The 25,887-nt window shown below is 42.1% G+C and overlaps 1 protein-coding gene across 3 annotated transcripts in view; it reads left to right on the top strand.

Annotated features, from left to right (window-relative positions):
• Window positions 1–3,735: 3,735 nt before the first annotated feature.
• The window catches only part of HIKESHI (heat shock protein nuclear import factor hikeshi), a 31,517-nt gene continuing 9,365 nt past the window's right edge, over window positions 3,736–25,887 (top strand). The window contains exons 1-3 of one of the 3 annotated variants that reach the window (XM_049780064.1): window positions 3,736–3,835; window positions 7,698–7,935; window positions 23,214–23,365. In XM_049780064.1, the coding sequence (XP_049636021.1) occupies window positions 7,785–7,935; window positions 23,214–23,365 (303 nt within the window). In that variant the 5' untranslated portion in view covers window positions 3,736–3,835; window positions 7,698–7,784. Of the gene's footprint in view, window positions 3,941–7,697; window positions 7,936–23,213; window positions 23,366–25,887 lie in introns of all 3 variants that reach the window. The other 2 variants (XM_049780063.1, XM_049780065.1) reach the window with 2 other exon arrangements.

Genomic DNA, 25,887 nt, shown 5'->3' with positions numbered 1-25,887 from the left:
CTCTAAAAATATACGTAAGGTCATTTGAACATTTTTTTTTGTTTGTTTTCGGGCTTGGCTGTGCTTAGAGCTTACTCCTGGCTCTACTTGGCTCTGAATCGGGCGCTAGGATTGAACCCAAGTCAGCTGAAGACAAGAGTAGTGCCCTACCTGCTGTACTTTATTTCCAGCCCCTGGAAATGTTCCATGAGTGTTTGTGCGTGTGTGTGCGTGTGCGTGTGCGTGTGTGTGTGTGTGTGTGTGTGTGTGTGTGTGTGTGTGTGGTTATGCATGCAAAGCAAACATCCTACCTCCAGGCTATCTCTCCGGCCCCCTACTTTTTTTTGGGCCACATCCAGCGGTGCTCAGGGGTTACTCCTGGCTGGCTGCTCAGAAATAGCTCCTGGCAGGCACGGCGGACCATATGGGACACCGGGATTCGAACCAACCACCTTTGGTCCTAGATCGGCTGCTTGCAAGGCAAACACCGCTGTACTATCTCTCCAGGCCCCCTACTTTTGTTTTTTTAATACTTTTTTGCTTGGGTTTTTTTTTTTTTTTTTTTTTTTTTTTTGGCTATTACTCCTGGCTATGCACTCAGAAATTGTTCCTGGCGTGCTCGGGTGACCATATGGGATGCCGAGAATCAAATTCGGGTCTGTCCGGGTTTGCTGCATCCATAGCAAATGCCCTACTGCTGTGCTATAACGCTGGCCCCTTGTGAGATATTTAAAAAAAAAACTGGGCCAGAGCCGTGGTGCAACCGGTAGGGTATCTGCCTTGCACGTGGTAACCTAGGATGGATTGTGGTTCCATTCGTTGGTGTCTCATGGTCCTCCAAGCCAGGAATGATTTTTGAGCGCAGTCAGGCTTAACCCCTGAGCGTCACTGGGTGTGCCCCCAACAAGAAAACAAAATAAATAAAAATCCATAATATAAGACTAATACTCAAAAGCAACAGAAGCGGGGCCCGGAGAGATAGCACAGCAGTAAGGCTTTTGCCTTGCACGTAGCCAATCTAGGAAGGACGGTGGTTCGAATCCTGGCATCCCATATGGTCGGTCCCCTATTTCTGAGTACAGAGCCAGGAGTAACCCCACTACTGCCGGGTATGACTCCCCTTCCCATAAAAAGGGTAACAAGATTGGGGCCAGAGGGGTGGCGCGGAGTGGTAAGGTGTCTGCCTAGCCGGCGCTAGCCTAGGATGGACTGCAGTTCCATCCCCTGGCATCCTGTATGGTCCCCCAAGCCAGGAGCAATTTCTGAGCACATAGCCATAACACCTGAGGTGTTCCCCCCCCAAAAAAAACACCCCAAAGTAGAAGGTGGGGGTTGTAGTTAGAGAACAGAAATGATCACTTGAAAGAACTGAGTGCTGAAAGTAAATCGATATGCATGATACTCTTTCCATAAGGGAAAAGAGGTGTGACATAAAGGCAAGCTACAGGTGGGTGGGGAAGGACTTGGGAGGAAGACCCACTGTTGAAGGGATGGGTGTTGGAACAATGTGTAATTGAAACTCAACCATAGACAATATTTTTAACCAATGGTGGTTCAATTTAAGTAAAATTACTTAAAATTTAAGTAGTTGATTTTTTTTTTTTTTTTTGGTTTTTGGGCCACACCCTGTGACGCTCAGGGGTTACTCCTGGCTATGCGCTCAGAAGTTGCTCCTGGCTTCTTGGGGGACCATATGGGACACCGGGGGATCGAACCGCGGTCCGTCCTAGGCTAGCGCAGGCAAGGCAGGCACCTTACCTCCAGCGCCACCGCCCGGCCCCTAAGTAGTTGATTTGATGCCACGCATGAATGCTAAAAATCCTAAAGTGGGGCCAGGGAAATACCTTGAGGGCTGGTTTTTTTCGAACAGAAACCCAAGGTTTCTAAACAAATCCCAGACACTGCATAGTCCCATTCTCAGTGTGGATCTCTTACCCCCACTTTTCAAGAAAGTAAGAAAGTTACAAGTTTATCTTAAGGCAGAGTAGGGGCCAGATTGATAGCACAGTAAGGCATTTGCCTTACATGTGGTCCACTAGGGTTCAATCCCCAGCATCCCATATGGTTTCCTTAGGACTGCCAGGAATGACAGCACAGTGGGTAGGGCCTTTGCCTTGCATAATACTGACCAGGTTTGATCCCTGGCATCCCATTTGGTCTAGCCTGCCAGCAGTGATTTCTGAGCATAGAGCAGGTATAACCCCTGAGCTCTGCAGAGTATGGCCCATAAACAAAGTATAAACTAATCCAAAGCGAAATCACTGAAGAATCAAACATAAAAATCTAGAAAGAAAACAGAGAAACTAAGCTATAATGTGAAATTGGGGGGGGGGGAGGGGATTCAGTACAGTAGTGCTCAGTTGCTATTTACTCCTGGTAGTGTTGGTGGTAGGAGTTGTCTGGCTATAGAGAGTTAAACCTAGGCCTCCTATCTGTAAAGCATGTGCTCTAGGCCTTTGAGCTGTCTTACCATCTAATTTGGCTTGGGGGAGGTCCTTATCAGGTGTGGCACTCTTGGTTTTCCCAGTGGAAGCCTTGTAACACTTTAGATTCATGAGTTCGATTTCATGAGCTGCTCACTCATATCTATGCTCCAGTTACTTATAGGGTTCTGGGGATTAAATACAGGCCATCAGCATGTAAGCCTAGAGCCCTAACCTCTAAGTATTTGTTGAATGAAACATTAAAAAGGGAAATTAGGAACCAGGAAGATAGTACAGAGGGAATGACCTCTAAACCCCCTCATCCCCAAGGAGTGGTTCTTGGGTACAGAGCCATGAGTAATCCCTGAGCACTGCTGAGTGGCTAACAAAACAGAATAGTTGAGAAAGGAAATATGAAAAAGCTATTAATTAATAAAACATTAAACCAGCACGGACAGGATCTCTCCTAATGTATAAAGTGCACTCAGACTACCAGGGTTCATTCCCTGGTAACACACATAGTCTCCCAACACCTGCACAGAGAGGAATAAACCCAGAGTACCCACCAGATGTGCTCTATCCCAAAATGGTTTTCTGAGACACTGTGTGGCATAAGGAACCCTTGATTTGGAGTCAGGATCCAATAGTTGTTACGTAACATTTCGTTCGTTTGTTTGATTTTGGGTTACACCAGGTGGTACTCGGGGGAGGGGGGGAAGGGCACCATGTGGGATGCCCATAATAGAACGCAAGTCAGCCACCTGCAATGCAAGCGCCCTTCTCGACGGTCATTTTAAGCAACTTCTCCAACAAAAGTGAGTGATGGGGCTGGAGAGATAGCACACCGGCGTTTGCCTTGCAAGCAGCCGATCCAGGACCAAAGGTGGTTGGTTCGAATCCCGGTGTCCCATATGGTGCCCCGTGCCTGCCAGGAGCTATTTCTGAGCAGACAGCCAGGAATGACCCCTGAGCACCACCGGGTGTGGCCCAAAACCCCCCCCCCCCAAAAAAATAGTGGGCGATAACAATGCCAGGCGTTTTTTGTTTTTTTTTTTAATGCCCATTATAAAATCGCCGTGTAATATTTGCATTGTTACACCACCGGAGCGCACCTGGATTGGCCAAGAAGGACAGCTGGCTCTTAACCGTCCATCAATTCCTCCGGGGCACATGGGTGGTGACGTCTCCGGAAGCGGGCGCAAGATCTTCTGGGACTTGTAGTTTTGTCGCGAGCCCTGCCCGGCCTTTCCTAAATTCCTTCTTTTACGGCCGCGCCTGGAGCCATGCCCCGGAAGTACTCCTTCCCGGGGCGACGTGCGGGGGGGACGTGGGGTCAGAGGTCACGAGCTCCTCCCGCTGCCTTCTTCGTCGCGATGTAGGGGAGTGTCGCAGGTGTCCTGCTGTTGCTGTTTCGGAAGGGGGATTGGACTCAAGTAGGGCAATCCCCACCCAGGTCTTCTCGTGGCCGACTTCGGGTCCCTGCTGGCCCAAAAGCCGCCGGCGTCGCCATGTTTGGCTGTTTGGTGGCGGGGAGGCTGGTGAGGATGGGGCCGGGCGATGTCGTCGCGAAGGGGTTGGATGGAACCTGGATGGTGCAGCCCGGGAAGGTGCGGGGCGGGCGGGTGGTTGCCCGGGTACTGGGGATCAGGGAAGCCTCTGGGACTGCTGTCGGAGAAAGTGAAGGTGTGGAGCCTGTTCCGAAGGTGCTGGTGGAGGTGTGTTTGAGTGTATCTGCTTCGTTTTTTGGAAGAACGGAGTGAAATGATGCACAACAGGCCCCAAAGGTGGCGGCCCAGCCCGGCAGACATTTAAGTGGGAGCCATTTGTAAGATTGTGGTTTGCACTTTTTGGTTTTGTTTGTTTGTTTATTTATTTCCGATTCAGAGAGATTTCATTTTTCCTTGCCAGGTTTTTGGCTGGCACGCTTTAGTTAGCTCTGGAGGACGTCAGGAATCCTATTAGCCATCTCTAGCTTTGTGAGATGTTGGAGCCTTTTCTGCTGAATTGTGCTCTTTTATTTGTTTATTTATTGACTTATTGTTGCGCTCAGGGGTTACTTCTGGCTCAGTGCTCAGAAATCGTTCCTAGCAGGCTCAAGGGACCACATGGGATGCCGGGAATCGAAGCCCTTCCGCTGTGCTATCGCTCCGGCCCCAATTGTGTTCTTTTAATCATAGATCTTATTCTGTATCCTAGTGGTTTACTTTCTCGAATAGGAGAGATAGTATAAAGCAGGTAAGGAGAGTGTTGCAATTCACTGACTGGGTTCGATTCTTGGCACCACATGGTGTAGGTACCCTGAGACTAGAACTGATCCCTGAGCTCTGAGGTAGGGAAAAACAAAACAACAAAAAACTTTTGGTGGTGATTGATAATGGTATTGAGATGATCATAGATTGCTGCCAATGTTGATACCGAAAAGGAAAGAAAATGCTTGGGGCATGTCTTGCTTAAATTCAGGGACTCCTTTTGCTTTCCTTCTTTGAGCTGCCTTTTTCTCGTGGTACCAGAGTTTCCACTCATGGCCTCACACATGCTAGGCAAGTAGTCTGTTCCAGTTCTAGTAGTTTGGGTTTTTTTGTTTGTTTTATTTTTGTTTTTTGTTTGTTTTGGATCACACCCAGCAGCGCTCCGGGATTCCTCCTGGCTCTGCTCAGAAATCGCTCCTGGCAGGCTCGGGGAACCATATGGGATGCTGGGATTCGAACCCCCATCTATCCTGGATTAGCTGCTTGCTAGGCAAACGCCTTACAGCTGTGTTATCTCTCCGGCCCCAGCAAGTAGGTTTTTTTTTTTTTTTTAAATTTCTTTAGTAAATCCAATAAAGAGAAAAGAATTAAACGTTTTAGTTATAATCAGCAAATATAAGAAAATATAAACAAACCATGGTTACAAACATATTTGTAGTTGGGTTTCAGTTATAAAATAAAGATATTATTAGAAAAGGAAAAATATATAAACAAACCTTATAGCCAGTCTACATTAATGTTCTCAGAATACTTTTTGTCAATATATGTGATTTAGCAATAATCAGTACTCTTTTTTTTTTTTTTTTTTTTTTTTTTGTGCTGGAGTAATGGCTCTGTTTGCTGGAGATCATTCTTTTCTTGCAAAAGGTCCAGGTTTAATCTCCTGAAAAAACAGTCCCTTGAGCACTCCAATAGCAACCCCCAAGCATAGTGCCGAGTACCAATAGGTGGTGACAAAAAAAGAAAAAGTGTCCTAAAAGTGTGAAAAATTAATTTTTCTGTCAAAGTGCTATAAATTCAATTCACAATAGAAAATTATATTCTGAAATATGTTGAGGAAACATAAACATTCAAGATAGAATGTCTCTGTCTGGTTTTTTTGCTTGTTGGTTTGGTTTTGGGGCCAGAGCTAGACATGCTTACTAATGACTCTAATGGAATCACATGGCAGTGCACAGAGGTCTGTATGAGATACTAGGGATTGAATCAGGCTTAGCCTTTTGCATTGCAGGAGTCTACTATCTTTCTAGCCTCTAGAATTTTTGTATTTTATTTATAGTTGATTCTCAATTGTAGTAGTCATATTACAGAAATCACTGCAATTTAATATATTAAAACAACACTAGTTTAATTGATAAGCATTGAATCGATGCCCCTGGAGGTGGTCAGTTAGAGTTTGGTCTGTAAGCCTCTGATACTATTGATCTGTTATTTAAAAAGCTTGTTTTATGTTTTCTTATTCATTTCTTTAATGTTTTTTTGTTTTTGGGCCACACCCGGTGACACTCAGTGGTTACTCCTGGCTATGCGCTCAGAAATCGCTCCTGGCTGGGGTACCATATGGGACGTGGGGCAGGACGTGGGGGGATCAAATCAAGGTCTGTCCTAGGTGAGCACATGCAAGGCAAACGCCCTACTGCTTGAGCCACCGCTCTAGCCCCTAATATGTATTCTTGATTTGTTTTTGTATTCTTGATTTTTAAGTTGAAATTATATCCAAGAATACTAATTTATATCTGAATGAAACTCCTATAGTATAATTTCTTAGTAGGGTAAAAAAAAAAATCTTTGGGTACTTAGAATATAAACTGTCATTTCAGATTGGTGTCTTACTTGGCTTGATTTTAGGGCCATACTTATGGATTACTCCTGCCTCTGTTTGGTGGACCATATGTGGTGCCAGAGACCAAATGGGGGCCTGATTGGAGTCCCCCTAGCATGCCAGGAGTAATTGCTGAGTGCAGAGCCAGGAGTAACCCCTGAGCACCACAGGGTATGGTCCAAACTTCTACTCACTTTCCCCCTTAAAAATAGTTAAGATAGATGGGGTCTTGTGCATAGGTTTTTAGTGAGTTTCTGAATTTAGTGAATTTAGTAATTTCTCATTATCTAACACTGAACCTTTACTGTTGAAGATTGACTATAGTACTGTATTGATTATTCATCCTAGTAACTTTGTTTTTGATTTAGTGGTGTCAGGGGTCCTGGCTCTGTGGTCAGATACCAGTTCTAGCAGGCTCAGGGGACCATATGAGGTGCTGGGGATTGAACCAGGTCAATTCTGAAGAGAGAGAAGAGAGTGTGTTTTGGGCCACACCCTCTGGTGCTAGTGTTTATTTCTGGTTCTGCTCTCAGAAATTGCTCCTGGCAGACTGGGGAACATATGGGGTGCTGGGAATCAACCCAGGTTGGTCTGGTTTTGTATTGCCATGTGCAAGGCAAATGCCCTAGCTGCTATGCTATATTGCTCTGGCCCTTCATCTTAATGACTTGAAAGTCTGAGGCATAAGGTCGAGGTATTGTGTTTTGAATCGTTTTTATAACATTGTAAAACTAGTATTTGTTTATTTATTTAAAAACATTTCGGGATACTTCTGGTGTAGTTATTTTTATTGTTTTTGTGGTTTGGGTGCCCACGGGTTACTCCTAGCTTGGTTTTTAGCAACCACTGCAGTACCTGGTATTGAATATGGGCCTCATACATCCAAAATATTGTTCCAGCCCTTTGAGGTACCCCCCACCCCTTCTTTGGGATTTATCCAGGATTTCATAATGAAAGCAAGTGTCTATCTCTGAGTACCTGTCCCCTTAGTAACATTTTTGAAAGATTATATTAATTAAAAGTACATTTTAAGGCTAAGTTTTTATTGGAAGTTAAAATAACTGTTATATTTGGTAATTTCATAATGAGAGTATCAGACTAATGCAGTGTTATACTTGGCATAATGACTGTAATTGATGATAGTAATGTAATATGTTAAGCAATATTAGAAGGGTTAGAGAAATTTACAAAACAATGAACTAAGACAAGTTTCTTATTTTCTAGGTGCAAACAGCAGCACAGCAAGTGGCAGAGGATAAATTTGTTTTTGATTTGCCTGATTATGAAAATATAAACCATGTTGTGGTTTTTATGCTGGGAACAGTCCCATTTCCTGAGGGGATGGGAGGATCTGTCTATTTTTCTTATCCTGACTCAAATGGAATGCCAGTATGGCAGCTTTTAGGATTTGTCACCAATGGAAAACCAAGTGCCATCTTCAAAATTTCAGGTCTTAAAGCTGGTAAGGATAATATGCTAAATTGTTTCTTAAAAACTGTATTATGAAAACAAAAACAAAAACAAAACAAAAAATTAGTATGTTCTGACTACTAAAATAATATACAATGTTACTTTTTAAAAAAATTAGATGGTGGTATCAGTACATAGCACAGGGGCTAGGAGCACATTTGATCAGACCCAGTTCAGTCCTTGACATCATGGTCCCTCAGTAACTTCAGTAGTAGACCTGGAAGCTCTTGAGTACCACCAGGTGTGGTCCTGAAGATCTCTGGGATTATAAGACCTGAACAGCTTGCACCTTGGGCTCTAGCTTTGTACTGCCAGGCTCATTAGGCTAAGTATTATCCGGAGTGGCTTTGGGTTCCCTGATCACTGCTTAGGAGGCCCCTTCTCCCCACCCCCTTCAAAAAAAAAAAATAAGATGATATTGCACATATTGAAAAATAGAAAATTAGTAAAAGGTTTTTTTTTTTTTTTTTTTTTTGTTCTTCTGTTCTCTCCTTAGAGAGAACACTCACTGTTATTCTCTGAATGGTATCTTTGAAAAGGAATCATTCTGAAATAGAATCTTTTTTGTTGTTTTGTTTTTGGGACACACCCAGTGGCCCTCAGGGTTTCTCCTGGCTCTGCATTCAGAAATCGCTCCTGGCAGACTGATAGTCAGCCACGAGCAAGACAAATGCCCTAAGCACTACTTTCTTCCATTTTTAATTTTTATTTTTTGGCCATACCCAGTGCATAGCCTGAGTTCTAGCCTTTGAATGTTCATATAATTTCTTATTTGTTTATCTGTTTTAAATAAGCAGATAGATCAGACTGTTGAGTAAATTAAAATGAGTTTTCTTTTTGCTATGAAGATTTGTTTTAGGTCTATACCCAACTAGCTGTATTTCTGCTCTGTACTCAGGTGCTGGAAGAGAACATGTGCGGTACTGAAAATCAGTTCAGTTGGCCATGTTCAATTGGCACCTTGCCCCCTGTACAATCTCTCAGGCCCTTTATGAAGATTTTGGAACTGCAGTATTTGATTACTCCTTAGTGTTTCATTTGCTATACTGTTAATTCAGATTTAAGTTTTCTAGGGACATAATGCTTATTTGCTTTTATACTTTGAGGCTTTTAGGTTAGAGAATAAAATTAAGTGCCATTAACTGCCTTTGAGTCTGTTTTCTTGAAAGTCAAGGTGAAAACAGGAATGAAAATCCTTAGCCTGTATTTATATTTTAGTTTTGGCCACACTCAGTGGCACTCAGGGATTCTCCTGTCTCTGTACTCAGGTATTATTCCTGGCAGGCTCTAACCTGGGATGCTAGGGATCAAACCCAGGTCGACTGCATACAAGGCAAATGCCCTATCTGCTGTGCTATCATGCTGGTCCATACTGTATAGGCTCTTTTAGAAATTTTCTGTAATGTTCAAATAAAAATTATTTAGGCAATATGTATGTGTGTATATATACATATACATGACCCATGTATGATATATAGGTATGTATATGGAGGTCAAACCCAGGTGCCCCTCATGCAAAGCATGTGCTCAGTTTTGCCTCAATAAATATATATGTATGTATATATATATTTAATTTAGGTATTTACTATGAGAATTTTAAAATAATGGTATCCACACTCTAAAAAAGTTCTGGTGATGTTAGCCCAAATACTGGTATACTTAGAGTTCTGAACAGATTGATGTCTCTAGAGAGACATAGAGGAGTGGTGAAGCAGGGCCATTCCCAAAGCAGTGATTGTAGGTAATGGGTTCAGCAGGCATGACATTGGAAATTTAGGGACTTTGCTAACTCTCTCCTGAGATTGCTAGCTTTCAGTTTTGTAGCTATATATGTATACCCATAATATTTTATGTCTTAGTATGCATCTCTTTTGTGTGAGTCTATGGAGTTGGTCAAATGCAGATATGGGGACCACATTTGTCAGCTTTCTGCATATTAAAGGAAATGATTACCAGTATACATTGACCACCTAAAAAATGGGAGAAGTTATGGGCTAATATGGGCTAATATCTGAGATATTTAAGGTACTACAAAGTTTAACAATACTGAAACACCCAGCTCCATCAAAACTTGGAGGAAAGAGGGGCCGGTAGAGCATTTGCCTCGCATGCAGAAGGACGGTGGTTCGAATTCCGGCATCCCATATGATCCCCCGAGCCTGCCAGGAGCGATTTCTGAGTGTAGAGTCAGGAGTGGCTCCTGAGCGCTGCCGGGTGTGACCCAAAAACCAAAAAAAAACAAAAAAAAACAAAAAAAAACTTGGGGGAAAGAGATGGATAGAAATTTTCTCAAAGAAGATATACAGATGGCCAAAAAAGGCACATAAAAATGCTCCACATCATCAGTTTTCAAGGAGATACAAATCAAAATGACAATGAGATACCATTTCATACCACAGAGACTGGCACATCAAGAAAACAAGAACAGGGCCTGGAGAGACAGCACAGCGGTGTTTGCCTTCCAGGACCTAAGGTGGTTGGTTCGAATCCAGGTGTCCCAGATGGTGCCCCGTGCCTGCCAGGAGCTATTTCTGAGCAGACAGCCAGGAGTAACCCCTGAGCACCGCCAGGTGTGGCCCCAAAACCAAAAAACCCCAAAAACAACCAGTTCTGGCACAGATGCATGAGAAATGAACTCTCATGGTGGCAATGTAGACTGGTCCAGCCTTTTTGGAAAACAGTATGTATATTCCTTAAAGAACTAGAACTTGAGAAGCCTAAGTGGTGGTGCAGTGATAGGGTGTTTGCCTTGCATGTGGCTGACTCAGGACGGACCACGGTTTGATTCCTCGGCGTCCCATATGGTCCCCCAAGTCCCGAGCGATTTCTGAGTGCTTAGCCAGGAATAACCCCTGAGCGTTACTGGGTGTGACCCAAAAACCAAAACCAAAAAAAGAAAAAAGAACTAGAAGTTGAGCTTCCATTCGATCCAGTGACTCCTCTCCTCACCATATACCCCAGTGGAGAGATAACACAACCATAGGGCATTTGCCTTGCATACAGCCAATCCAGGAGAGACAGTGATTTGAATCCTGGCATCCCATATGGTCGGTCCCCTGTGTCTGCCAGATGCAACTTCTGAGTGCAGTCAGGAGTAACCCCTGAGCGCTGCTGGATGTGACCCAAAATAAAAAAAAAATTTAAAAGAATATACCCCAAAGACCCAAAACACAGTATAGAAAAGGCATCTGTTCATCACAGCATTATTCACAATAGCCAGAATCTGCAAAGAGTCCAATTGTCTAAGAACAAATGAGTTGTTAAAGAAACCATAGTACTTTTACACAATGGAATACTATGCAGTAGTTAGGAAAAATGAAGTCATGAAAATTGCTTATACATGGATAGACATGGAGAATATTTAAGTTTAGTAAAATGAGTCAGAGGAAGAGGAACAGAGAATAATGATATTTATCTTTACGATATTAAATCCATTGTAAGATTAATATCCAAAGACAATAGAAATTGGATGGAAAGTACAGTGAAGACAAAGGACCACTGTGACAATAATAGTTGGAAATGAAATGATCATTCTCTACAAAAGTTGGGAATTGAAGTAAAGTGGGGCTGGGACGATGGCGCAGTGGTAGGACGTTTGCCTTGAATGCTGCTGACCCAGGACAGACCGCTGTTTGATTCCCCGGTGTTCCATATGGTCCCCCAAGCCAGGATCCATTTCTGAGCACATAGCCAGGAGTAACCCCTGAGCATCACTGGGTGTGGCCCAAAAACAAACAAAAAAGGAAGTAAAGTGAAGGCATAATACCCCTTTCATTAACAGTAATGAAAACAGTGCCTAAAACTAAAAGGGGGGTAGGTGAGACAACAGGAGGTTAACTGGTGATTTTAGTGGTGGGAAATGAACACTAATGAATGGATGGGTGTTGGAACATTGTATGATCAAAACTCAACTCTAAACTTTTTTTTTTTTTTTTTTTTTTTTGGTTTTTGGGCCACACCCGGTAACGCTCAGGGGTTACTCCTGGCTATGTGCTCAGAAGTTGCTCCTGGCTTGGGGGACCATATGGGACACCGGGGGATCGAACCGCGGTCCGTCCAAGGCTAGCGCAGGCAAGGCAGGCACCTTACCTTTAGCGCCACCGCCCGGCCCCAACTCTAAACTTTTTAACTCTGTCACGATGTCAGTCTTTAATTCTCCTTGAAATTGATCTTCAGGTATTATTATTTTGTTGCTGTTATTAACCTGTCAATAACTGTCTTACTGGTTATTGAACTTCTTTTATATTTGTTTAGGCTCCAGAATCAGAAACTTAAATATAATTAGCTTTTAGTATTGGATATAAAGTGAACGTCTTTTTTAGCACTTGTTTTAGTCCAAAAATAAATTTTTCTGTTTTGATGTGTTCTTGAGAATTGTATAAAAGGTTTACATACAAAACCCAGAAGATTTTATTGTATAGTTTAAATGGTTCCTGGTTCCTCCCCAGATGTCCAGGTCACTTGTCCTGTCCTTGGCCTTGCCTTACCAATATATGATTTCCTGATTTTGTCCCACGTTGTCCACTCACAACCAGTGGTCACGTCGCATCCCTGTATTACAATCTATCCTGTGCTTGCTTCCCTAGACTGAAATTGTGTCCCTGAGTGTTTGTTTGCCTGACTGTTCCCTGAAATCTCATGCTGCCTTTCCTTAGTCTCTAGCCTGCAGCTGTGTGCTTGTGGGCCTGATTTCTATGTGCTATACCTGATACTGGACCTCTGTCAGCTGTACAGCAGTAGTTCCTGTTGTCCAATCTGGCTTTCCTTGTCTCCAGCCATTGTTCTGGTACCTGTGCATTAATGTTCTGATTTTAGTACTTGTATTCTGCCTTTCTCTGGGTTTAGGAGTGAGAGAAAAGAGAGGGAGGCTATGCCTCCTTTATCTACTGCCATTTCCCTCCCCAGCCATCCCATTTTCTATTTTGAGTTATTCCATCTTCCACTGGTGTTGGATCAGTTGTATTAGAGGAAGGTATTATATCTGCTATGATCTTGAGCTTTTAATACTGTATTCATAAAAGATAATTCTTACGGAATATTTTAATTACTTTGGTGACTAAGCTGCTACACTTGTAGTGAAGCAGATAGAGAAAGTGTACATTCTGTGTATCTTGTTTTGTTTATTTTTTGAGCCACACCTAGTGATGCTCAGGGGTTATTCCTGGTGGTGCTTGGGGGACTGTATAGAATGCCAGAGTTTGGACTCTGGTTGAACCATGCATTTAAGACACAGATCCTTCCCGCTTTACTACCACTCTGGCCCTGTGAGGGTCTTTCGTATAATTTAAACTTAAAGACATGGTAGTAGTAATTCATGCAAGTGCCATATGATAAAATAGCTTATAATCATGAAAATAATAATTGCCAGAAAAATAGTTCTAAAAACTGCAGCAGAGGCTGGAGAAATGGTGTAATAATTTAGGTGCTTGCTTTGCATTTAACTGAATCTGGTTTGATCCCTGGTACCACATATAGGCCCCGTGAACACAGAGCCAGGAGTCATCCCTGAGCAACACCAGCCATGACCCAAAAATCAAAAACTGAAAACAAGGAAAGAAACTCCATGTGTATCTCAAACCATTCAAACAAGTTAACATTTCTACTTCACATGAGTATTGTCAGAGCTTTGTGATTTTTTTTCTTTTTTCTTTCCTTCTATTTTATTTCTTGGGGGTTGGGAGAACTTGTCCAACAGTGCTCAGGGCTTTTTCCTGGCTTTTCACTAAGAAATCACTCCTGGAGAGCTCCGGGTACTATTTGTGGTGCTGGGGATTGAATACCAGTTGACCACATAAAAGGCAACACCTTACTTGCTCTGGCCTGTGATATTTTTCTTAAAGTACATAATCTGAGGGCCGGAGTGGTAGCACAGTGGCAGGGCTTTTGCCTTGCATGTGGCTGACTCAGGACGCACCACGGGTTCAATCTCTGGCATCCTATATGGTCCTCTGAGCCAGGAGCAATTTCTGAGTGAAGAGCCAGGAGTAATCCCTGAGCGCTGCCAGGGATTACTAAAAAACAAACAAACAAAAAAGGTTATCTTTTTTGAGTTCTCAAAGTGAAATCTAGCCTTAATGTTATTAAACTCTAAGATTATATGTGTATATATATATATATATATATACACATATATGTATATAATATATTGAAAGTCCTCACCATGTTTATAGTCCCATATTTCTCAGAGTGGTCAATATAACCACCCCTTTGTGATGCTGAAGCTATTTAGTAGGTGGTAAGGGGTAGTGCCAGGTGCAACTGAAGGACACTTTCTGTGTGCTTGTATGCTTGCTTGTGTGTCTTAAAGAAGGTAGATTTCAGGGAATTTTTTTTTTTTTATTGAATTTTACAAAGTTGTTGACAATTGAATTTTAGGCATACATTGCTACTCCAGTCCCACCACCAGTGTCCACGTTCCTCTACTGGTAACAGCAAGTTCTCTCCCATCCTTTGAACTGTCTCCTTGGTAGATACAGTTTTAAGTATAATAATTGTAACTGTAGTGTTGGCTCTAATGGTTTAGATATATACAGACAGCTTGTCTTTACATAACCTATGAGTCCAAAGCTCTTGCTCCTGTGTTATTTCCAGTCCACCTCTTTCTTGCTTCCCACTTCCACCCTAGCATTCTCAATTCTATAGTTGATGGGCAAAGATTTGCCCAGTTTTAATAGCTTCCATTTTTTTGGAAGTTTTATTCTGTTTGCCATAAATTAGTGAGAAAACCACTTTTTCGTTGTACATTTCGGAACCTCTAACAAAACATTTGAATGCTGTTTCAAATATGCAAAGATAACTGAGTGTCATCATAAAAGGTTAAGATAGTTTGATTTACATTATATAAAAAATTACAAAAGAAAAAACACACACACATACAAACCCCCATAACTACAGTATCTTAAAATATTGTTTACAATTTTTGTTTGAAATTTTTTGATTTTGGGGCCATACTCAGTGATGTTCAGCGATTACTCCTGCCCTTTGGCAGTACACAAGAGATTGTATGAGATGCTAGGCATCAAACCAGTTTTGCCTCATGCAAGGAAAATGCCCTACCCACTGACCTCATCATTTACAGTTTTGATTTCTGAATTTGTTGGTGGAAAGTTTCTTTAACCAAAAAGAATTTAACTGAAATAAGTTATATAATGCATATTTATGCATGTTTATATGGCTGTAAAATACAGATTTATTTGTAGAGTTCATATACTATTTGAAGGGTATATTTGTAAACTATTTGAAGAAGAGCTTGTTTAAGTCACATCCACATGACTTTTCATATATACAAAGTTCACCTTAAAAAACCTTCCTTTTTCTCTGTAGGTTAACTATTTGTAAGTGTTTCAAGAGACAATGAGGAAATGGCTCTATGCCTCAGTCAGGGAGAATTCCAGTGACATCTGCAGTGGAGAATTATGTGGAGAATGGGAAGCAGAAGAGGCCAAGATTGGAAGAGCAGGTGGGGGAGTAGGACATTAGGTCAGGTATAATAAAAACACTGTGGAACTTTACAGCTACTTTTCATTATGTTTTAGAACTTTAATATGTGATTATTCTGAAGATAATTTAATATTCATATTGCTGGTACAACAAGAAAAGGGCTTAATGAATTAAATGAATTTATTGATGAGTAAAATGACAATGATTATGATTATGATTGTAGATTTTTCTTTTTATGAGAAATCAGACATTTTTTCTTTTGGAGTTTATAATAAATAAGGTACTATTCTAATCCTATATTTTTATTTGTGTTTTTGGAATTTTTTTAATTTTTTTTTTTTTTTTTGGTTTTTGGGCCACACCCTGTGACGCTCAGGGGTTACTCCTGGCTATGCGCTCAGAAGTTGCTCCTGGCTTCTTGGGGGACCATATGGGACGCCGGGGGATCGAACTGCGGTCCGTCCTAGGCTAGCGCAGGCAAGGCAGGCACCTTACCTCCAGCGCCACCGCCCGGCCCCGAATTTTTTTAATTTTTAATTTTTTTTTTTTTTGCCTAGCAGCACTTGTAGCATGATAAAGGTATTGTTCTGATATTAAAACATGGCTTTTTAGTTTATTTTGAAATAAAAACACAATATAAATATTTCTTTGCATTTATCATATTCCTCAATTTGCCATATTATATATATATATTTAGGACTACTTCCAGCAGAGCTCTGCTTAGGTGCCACCCAGGACTGTACTCGTCTGTAGTTTTGTAACATTTATAACTCATCTGAATCTTTTGAGACAGTATTATAAATGTATTATGTTCTTTTACTCCATAAGAGAATTCTAGACTAAGAGAAGTTCTAGTATAATCAGTATAGTTATTCAATATAGCAAAAAGGAATTTTTCTGTTGATTTTTTTGGAGGGAGGGGTTTTAGGAGTTGCTCCTGGCTCTGCTCAGTAATTGGCTCCTGGCAGGCTCAGGACCATATGGGATCCAGGAATCAAGCCTGGGACTGTCCTGGGTTGGCTGCATGCAAGGCAAACACCCTACCACTATGCTATCATTTTGGCCATGATTTTTGGTTTGGGGCATAACCTTTTGTTCTCATGTGATCCTGGGGATTTCTATCTAAATCAAGGCCACTGCTGCTACATTCTGGACAAGTACTTTATCTTCTGTGGTCTCTCCAGTCCTCAAGTAGGAATTCTTGTTGGTTGGTTGTTTTCTCATTTTGTTTTATTTGGGGCTCATACCTGACTTGCTTAGGCTTTATTTCCTGGTTCTGTTTTCAGAGATCATTCTTGACATTGCTGAAGGGGACCGACCTCATGTGGTCTGGGGAGCGAACCCAGACCTGTAGCATGCAAGATAGCTTTACCCACTGGGCTATCTATCTCTTAGGACCCCAAAGAGGAATGTTTGAGAAATGTTAAAATTGTAGTTTCATCTTTTAAATTTCTTTTTCATATATTTGCTCTTTGAGGGCAGTAGTATTTAAATGTTTCTGCTTTCTCTGCATATGACATGTGATGTCATTTTTCATCCAGTTAAGTTACAGAAAAAAATTTCAAATTCTGGGGCCGAAGAGATAGCACAACGGCGTTTGCTTGCAAGCAGCCAACCCAGAACCTAAGGTGGTTGGTTCACATCCCGGCATCCCATATGGTTCCCCGTGCCTGCCAGGAGCTATTTCTGAGCAGATAGCCAGGAGCATCCCCTGAGTGCCGCCGGATGTGACCCAAAAACTAAAAAAAAAACTAAAAAAAAAAAATTTAAATTCTAGTTTTCTCTGTTCAGTTTTTTTTGTTTGTTTCGTCTTGGTTTATAGGCTACACCGAACTGTTCCCCCTTGGCTCTATTTTCAAGGGGATATTCCTGGCATTATTCTAAGAGACCATATGTGGAGCTGGGCTCAAACTGAGGTTGACTGCATACAAGTGCTTTACCTATCACACAATTTTTCTTATGTAAATTTATTTTAGGGTTCATTATAAAATAGAGTTAAACTTGTTGAGGGATCAAAGAGAACAACAAAAGCTCAAGATGATTACCTGCTTTCATAAAGTGGAGCTGCTAGGCCAGAAGAAAGACTTTGGGGACCATACCCAGTGCTGTTCAGGGTTTACTCTTGGCTCTGCACTCAGAAATTACTCCTGGCGGAGTTGAGGTGTTGCGGTTGGAGAGCGCGTTGGCCTCTGTCGCCGTTCCCCAGCCGGCCGGCCGCCCCCGCCTCGCCTCCAGATGTCGGCGTCCGCATCCTGGCTGCAGGCCGAACTGCGTTTCCTGGCGTCCATGTTCGGGCCTGAGCACGAGCTCTTCCGCGTGGTGGGCTGGAGGCCGGATGAGCTGCGCTGCCTCTTCCTGGCGCCGGCCCGCCGCCATTTGCCCTGGGCTGCAGCATCAAGGAATCTTACCCATCTTCTTCACCAATATGGTTTGTGAACTGTGATGACCCAAACCTGGCAACAGTTCTGGAACGTCTAGAAGACACTAAGCACAATTCGCTTCGTCAGCAATTGAAGTGGTTGATATGTGAACTCTGCAGATTATATAACCTTCTTAAGCACCTGGATGTTGAGATGCTAGATCAACCACTACCCACGGGTCAGAACATGACAACCGAAGAAGTGACTTCAGAAGAAGAAGAGGAAGAGATGACAGAAGTATGTATTTCATTTAAGAATAACAAATCTGGGGCCCGGAGAGATAGCACAGCGGCGTTTGCCTTGCAAGCAGCTGATCCAGGACCAAAGGTGGTTGGTTCGAATCCCGGTGTCCCACATGGTCCCCCGTGCCTGCCAGGAGCTATTTCTGAGCAGACAGCCAGGAGTAACCCCTGAGCACCTCCGGGTGTGATCCAGAAAACAAAAAACAAACAAACAAAAAGAATAACAAATCTCTCTCCCCCCTCCCTTTCTCTCTCCTCCCCTTCCTTGTTTTGGGGCACACCCAGATGGGCTGGGCTCAGGGCTTACTCCTGGCTGTGTGCTCTGAAATCATTCCTGGCAGGCTGGGGGGACCATATGAGATGCTGGGAATTGAACGTGGGTCCATCCCAGGCTGGCCACATGCATGGCAAATGCCCTGCCACTGTGCTATCATTCCAGCCCCAGAATAACAAGTATTTAATTTACAAATATTTTTTATTAAAAGATAGTGTGGGAACTATTTACAACAGTTCTGGGACGGCCATTCTATGTGTATGGGTGGGAGACATGGAAGAGGGTGGGAGATAAGCCCCATGGCATGCCATGGAATCAAACCCATGGCCTCACACATGGTTTTTATTTTACAACTAAAGCCAAATATCCAGCTGCCAAATATCTAAAATTTGTACATTTTAGAGATTCTTCAATGATTTCATATGTAGACTAATGAAAAGTGCATTATGTTTGGAATTAAATAGTTTCTAAAATCTGGCTTTAGCTAATTGTAGTCCCATTGAGCAAATTGCCTATCTGGAGTCCTAGAAAATAAGGGTTCTTAATCTTTATTACCCAAATTAGATTTAGTAGCAATCAATACTCAACATGTATTTAGTTAGCTTTGCATTAAACTAAATCCTTTTAATTTTGGCTTGGGGGTAATATCTGCCAGTGCTCAGGGGTCACTCCTGGATCTGTCTGTATCAGAGATTACTCTTGTCAGGCTCAGAGGACTATAAGGTATGCTGGTTGATTGAATAGCTAAAGCACTCCTTGGGAAAAGGAATATGGGAGGCATTACTTTCCCCAATTTTAAGCTGGATTACAAAGCAATAGTTATAAAAACAGCATGGTATTGGAATAAAGACAGACCCTCAGATCAGTGGAATAGGCTTGAATACTCAGAGAATGTTCCTCAGACATATAACCACCTAGTTTTTGATAAAGGAGCAAGAAATCCTAAATGGAGCAAAGAAAGCCTATTCAACAAGTGGTGCTGGCACAATAGGTTAGCCACTTCCAAAAAAGCGAACTCAGACCCCCAGCTAACACCATGTACGAAGGTAAAATCCAAATGGATTAAAGACCTTGATATCAGCTCTGAAACTATAAGGTATATAGAACAACATGTAGGTAAAACACTATGACATTGAGACTAAAGGCATCTTTAAGGAAGAAACAGCACTCTCCAAACAAGTAGAAAAAGAGATAAACGATGGGACTATATTAAGCTGAGAAGCTTCTGCATCTCAAAGGAAATAGTGCCCAGAATACAAAAGCCACCCACTGAGTGGGAGAAATTATTCACCCAGTACTCATCAGATAAAGGACTAATATCCAAAATATACAAGGTACTGACATAACCATACAAGAAAAAAATCTAACCCCATCAAAAAATGGGGAGAAGAAATGAACAGACACTTTGTAAAAGAAGAAATGCAAATAGCTAAAAGGCACATGAAAAGACGCTCAACATCACTAATCGTCAGGGAGATGCAAATCAAAACTACTATGAGGTACCACCTCATGCCACTGAGATTGGCACACATCACAAAGAAGGAAAACAAGCAGTGCTGGCCGGGATGTGGAGAGAAAGGAACTCTTTTTCACTGCTAGTGGGAATGCCATCTAATCCAACCTTTATGGAAAGCGATATGGAGATTCCTCCACAATCTGGAAATTGAGCTCCCATATGATCCAGCTATCCCACTCCTAGGAATATACCCGAGGAACACAAAAATACAATACAAAAATCCCTTCCTCACACCTATATTCATTGCAGCACTATTTACAATAGCCAGACTCTGGAAACAAGATGCCCTTCAACAGATGAGTGGCTAAAGAAACTGGTACATATACACAATGGAATACTATGCAGCTGTCAGGAGAGGTGAAGTCATGAAATTTTCCTATACATGGATGTACATGGAATTATTATGCTGAGGGAGAGAGAAAAACGCAGAATGGTTTCACTCATCTATGGGTTTTAAGAAAAATAAAAGACATTTTTAAAGGTATCTCAGAGACAAGAGAGATGAGGGCTGGTAGGTGCAGCTCATTACATGAAGCTGGCCACATAGAGTGATGAGTGCAGTTAGAGAACTACACTGAAAACTATCATAACAATGTGAATGAATGAGGGAAGTAGAAAGCTTGTCTTGAGTACAGGTGTGGGTGGGGTGGGAGATCTGGGAAATTGGTGGTGGGAATGTTGCACTGGTGAAGGGTGGGGTGTTCTTTTCATGACTGTAATCATACAACTATAATATTTATAATCACAGTGTTTAAATAAAATCACAGTGTTTAAAAAAATATTACTCCTGGCAGGCTCAGAGGACCATATGGGATGCTGGGGATTGATCCCAGGTTGACTGCATGCAAAGCAAATGCCTGACCCACTGTTCTATTGCTCCGACCCAGAAGGAAGACTTTTTACTTCCAGTGTATTGGAATTGCTTTTTTTTTTAAAGGGGGTGTGTCATACAGTGGCTCAGGGGTTATTCCTGATTCTTTAGAAATCGCTGCTGGCAGGCTTGAGATACCATATGGATGCCAGGAATCAAACCAAAGTCTATCTGGGGTTGGCTGCATGCAAGGCAAATGCCCTACCCCTGTGCTGTTGCTCCGGTCCCTGGAATTGCTTTTTGAGTGAAATAATGAATACTGATTAGTTAAGAATTTATATCTTAGAACAATTAACAGTGAGTATTGACTTCAGACCTCTAAAGACTTGTGGTGAATTCCTGTGATACTATTGTTTTCTGTGTAATCTTGACCAATATATTTATCCATAAAAAGAGTTTATCTATAAAAAGTGTGAATAAAGATACAGTAATGCAAAGTCTTTTATTTTTGATTTTTATGTCACACCCAGTGGTGCTCAGGGGTTACTCCTGGCTCTGTGCTCAGGCATTGCTCCTGGCAGTCTCGGGGGACTATATGGGATGCCAGGAATTGAACCTGGGGCCTTGCCAAGTCCTCTGCATGCAAGGCATTTAAACGCTCTACTACTGTGCTATCTCTTTGGCCTCACTGCAAAATCCTTTATAGTTTCTGCTACATAGTTGATGCTTAAGCAATTTAAGAAATGGTGGCCAGAGGGGTGCAAACGGTAAGGCGTCTGCCTTGCCTGCGCTAGCCTAGGATGGTCTGTGGTTCAATCCCCCGGCATCCCATATGGCTCCCCCAAGCCAGGAGCGATTTCTGAGCACATAGCCAGGAGTAACCCTTTGGGTGTGGCCCAAAAACCAAAAGTCAAAACAAAAAAAAAATTTAAGAAATGGTGTTTAGATTTTGTAAAGTCATAGACAGAAGCTCTAGGATGGACTCTCTAAAACCACCAAGCATTGATAATACTTAAGAAAATTTATTACTTGTCTTTTTAGAGGATAAGGAATTGGTATATTACTTATTTGACAAATATTGTTTTATGCATACTTCAGATATCCAAATCCTAGACATATACAAGATAAATTTTTTTTTTTTTGTGGTTTTTGGGTCACACGCGGCAGTGCTCAGGGGTTACTCCTGGCTCCATGCTCAGAAATTGCTCCTGGCAGGCACAGGGGACCATATGGGATGCCGGGATTCAAACTGATGACCTTCTGCATGAAAGGCAAACACCTTACCTCCATGCTATCACTCCGGCCCCAAGATAAATTATTTTTATCTCAATATACATATGTGTATATAATTTGTTTGGGGGGCCACACCCAGCTGTGCTCGGGTCTTATTTTTTTTTTTTTTTTTTTTTTGGTTTTTGGGCCACACCCAGCGGTGCTCAGGGGTTACCCTTGGCTGTCTGCTCAGAAATAGCTCCTGGCAGGCACGGGGGACCATATGGGACACCGAGATTCGAACCAACCACCTTTGGTCCTGGATTGGCTGCTTGCAAGGCAAACGCCGCTGTGCTATCTCTCCGGGCCCGGGTCTTATTTCTGGCTTTGTACTGAGGGGTTAATTATGGTTGGACTCTGGGGTGCCAGGGATTGATCATGGGTCAATTGTGTGCAAGGCAAGTACCCTGCCTTCTGTATAATATTTCCAGCGTCTATTTTATTTTGTTTTAGGGGTACATCCAGCAGTGTCCAGGGTCTACTCCTGGGTCTGCCCGCAGGAATCACTTCTGGCAGGCTTGGGGGACAGTATGGACTGATGGTGATCAAGGCTGGGTCAGTTGTATACAAGGCATACTAACGTATTACATACTACTAACTATGCTGTCACTGGACCCTCTAAAATTTTGCTTTTTTTTTTTTTTTTGGCCACACCTGGTGCCACTCAAGGGTTATTCCTGGCTATCTACTCAGAAATCGCTCCTGGCTTGGGGGACCATATGGACACTGGGGGATTGAACCATGGTCCGTCCTAGGCTAGTGCCAGCAAGGCAAATGCCTTACTGCTCCATGCCACTGTTCCACCCACCCCCAAAATATTTTTGAGAAGCCTTTGAGAGTCACTTCTCTCTTAAAATATGTGTTAGTGGGGCCGGTGAGGTGGCACTAGAGGTAAGGTGTCTGCCTTGCAAGCGCTAGCCAAGGAAAGACCACAGTTTGATCCCCCGGCATCCCATATGGTCCCTCTAAGCCAGGGGCAATTTCTGAGCACTTAGCCAGGAGTAACCCCTGAGCATCAAACAGGTGTGGCCCAAAAATACCAAAAAAAAAATGTGTTAGTAAAATATGCCCAATTTATCAGGATATCATTTGAAATGAGGCAGAGGTTTTAGGAACCTTAATGGGAACATTAAGTAACATTAAGTTACTTTTTTCTAGATATTTATATTAAGTATTAAGATTTGTTGCTTTGGGCTACACCTGTCAGTGCTCTAGTTTACTTCTGATTTTGCACTCAGACATCATGCCTGAGAGGATCATATTTAGTACTGAAAATTTACATTTTTTTTTTTTAGGAGAAGGAAGCCAACATCCTTTTGGAGCCATGAATATTGTACGAACTCCTTCTGTTGCTCAGATTGGAATTTCAGTGGAATTATTGGAGAGTTTGGCTCAACAGACTCCAGTAGGCAATGCTGCTGTATCCTCGGTAGACTCATTCACACAGGTAATGCAGTACACATTTCCTGATTTTCTTAGACAATGAAAACATCCTATTTTATAGTTTAAATTCACCTGGCGTTGGAAAATGTAAAAATGAAACTAAATATTAATCCCATAAGTCAGGGGTCTCAAACTCAATTTACCTGGGGGCCGCAGGAGGCAAAGTTGGGGTGAGGTAGGGCCACATAAGGGATTTTGCTTACTGAATATTCACAGTAAAAGTTGCATTAGTAAGAAAAAAAATCGCATTAAACATTTGCATATCCCAGAAATCTTGCAGGCTACCTTTGCTGACCACAAGGCTCTGAAATTAGATGTGAACTACAAAGCCACACAGAAGAAAAACTTTAACAATTGGAAATTAAACACCCTGCTACTGAACAACCAGTGGGTCCGAGATGAAATCAAAAAGGAAATCAAAACTTTCCTAGAAACAAATGATAATGAAGACACAAACTGCCAGAATCTATGGGACACAGCTAAAGAGGTCCTGAGAGGAAAATTTATAGCTCTACAAGCACACATCAGGAAGGAAGTAGGGGCATACCTGAATAACTTAATGACGCAGGTCAAAAAATTAGAAAATGACCAACAAAAGGAACCAAAAATAGGGAGACAGAAGGAAATAACAAAGCTGAAAGCAGAAATCAATGAAGTGGAAAACCAAAAAATCCGAAAGATCAACGAAAGCAGAAGTTGGTTCTTTAAAAAAATAAACAAGCTCCAGATCTCCAGGGCTTCCCCGGGCCACATGCCTGGGCAAGCCGGTGAGTTGGGTCCCTTGGTGGAGCTTGAAGGTACCCTAGGCCTTCCCCCATTATCCATTCAGCTCCTTAGGGAGGGTCTGGGTGGGGCTCTGAACTTCTGGCCTCCCATTTTCTTGAAGTCACTGGTAATCTCTGTCCAGTCTAAATTTTCAAGAAACATTAATAGTACTCACACAAGAAACATTAATAGTACTCACTATCATTGAATTATGTTTTTATGTATGCAGAATGTCCATTTTGTACTCTGCCCTTTTGCATACCCCTATATAAGTTCATATTTCTCTTTAACTTATTTAACTCCTATCATCATTACTCCTCATTTACCGTTTCTAACTTAATTACTGTAGTCCTAAGTCACAGACCAAAGTGGTGCCCTGGAGTTAACACCCACCCAACTATTTCAAAAGGCATAAAAAAGACACATATCTTTTCAACATTTTATGGGTGTTTTCTTTGACGTCTATAAACTTTTGCTGAATATTTTCTTATACAGTGACGATCCCCCCCCCCAATGTTTTTTATCTTCTCTTTGTGAACTGCTCAATATGGAATTTGTTGTGAAAGAATCCCTCAGTATAATACTTATGTTTGAACCAAGTCATGGGTCTTGTTGGAAATGTTCTTACGCCCCCCATATATCTGATAGCACCACGTGGCTTTATTTCTTGTTTGCTTAGGCACACTAAAATGGGAAAATACTATACATACCAATAAGTTCTTATTTAATAGAGATAGGAACACACAAATCTTGTAGTGCAATGAGACCTTACACCCCGAACATTGACATAAAGACCTGGCACAGGCCTCAGAAGAATGGGCATTCTCCATTCACCCCTTGATCTACAGAAGACATTTACAAAACATCCAAGGTTGTATATAACATCACCTGGAGGCATTCCTTTACCAGGGAAGACCCTACAGCTGCTCTGACAATGATCTACTCAAAAGAGACACCCCTTAACACTGAGAAGACAACAAGAACAATGACCTTCTTACTGGACAGGGCTTGCTGTATTGCCCCTTTATGGTGAGGTTTGTCTATAACATCACCTGGAAGCAATCCTCTACCACGGAAGACCCTACCACTGCTCAGACATCGTCCTGCTCAAAAGAGACTTCCCTTAACACTGAGAAGACTTAACAACAACAACCTGCTTACAGGACAGGGCTTCCTGCATTGCCCTTTTATGGTGAGATGAAACGAGAAAACACCCACATCATGACTTCAATGTAGGACATGCAGATTCCAGAATCTTAATACAGAAACATGATACCAACAACAGAGACTGTGTGAAAAGTGTGTTGGCACTACGGAGAATGTCTTGCCTGGGGCCTAGAGCTGGTCTTGTGCCAGGAAACTTCAGGGGTAGGATCTCTTTGTATTTAGGCCAAGGTTATTCCTTTCCATGCCTCTCATATTTTGGTGGGCCTATGCAAACAACAATTGCCACTCTAACACCGTTTTTACTGTACTCCTTTGACTCTAATCCTTAAAACGCACCCACTTAAAATTTGAGGTTAACTTAAGCTAATATGCATGTACATGGAAATGTAAAAAATACTATGCCTCTAATGTTTAAGGAGTTACGTAAGTTTGATGGCTTTAGATTGCCTTGTGTGCTGTTAAGAAATATTATAATGTGCTACAATCTGGGGACTTGAGGGACAAAGTAATTGCACATGGATTCTGTTTTATTTATCTTAATGTTCTTTGGCTGAAAGTTCAAAGTTAAGATATCAGCAAGGGGACTTCTTCTGA

The sequence above is a fragment of the Suncus etruscus genome, chromosome 9 (genome assembly GCF_024139225.1).
Source record: "Suncus etruscus isolate mSunEtr1 chromosome 9, mSunEtr1.pri.cur, whole genome shotgun sequence".
In the NCBI taxonomy this organism is placed as follows: Eukaryota; Metazoa; Chordata; class Mammalia; order Eulipotyphla; family Soricidae; genus Suncus; species Suncus etruscus.
The sequence above is the reverse complement of the archived record's forward strand: the minus strand, read 5'-3'. Positions and strand labels throughout refer to the sequence as shown.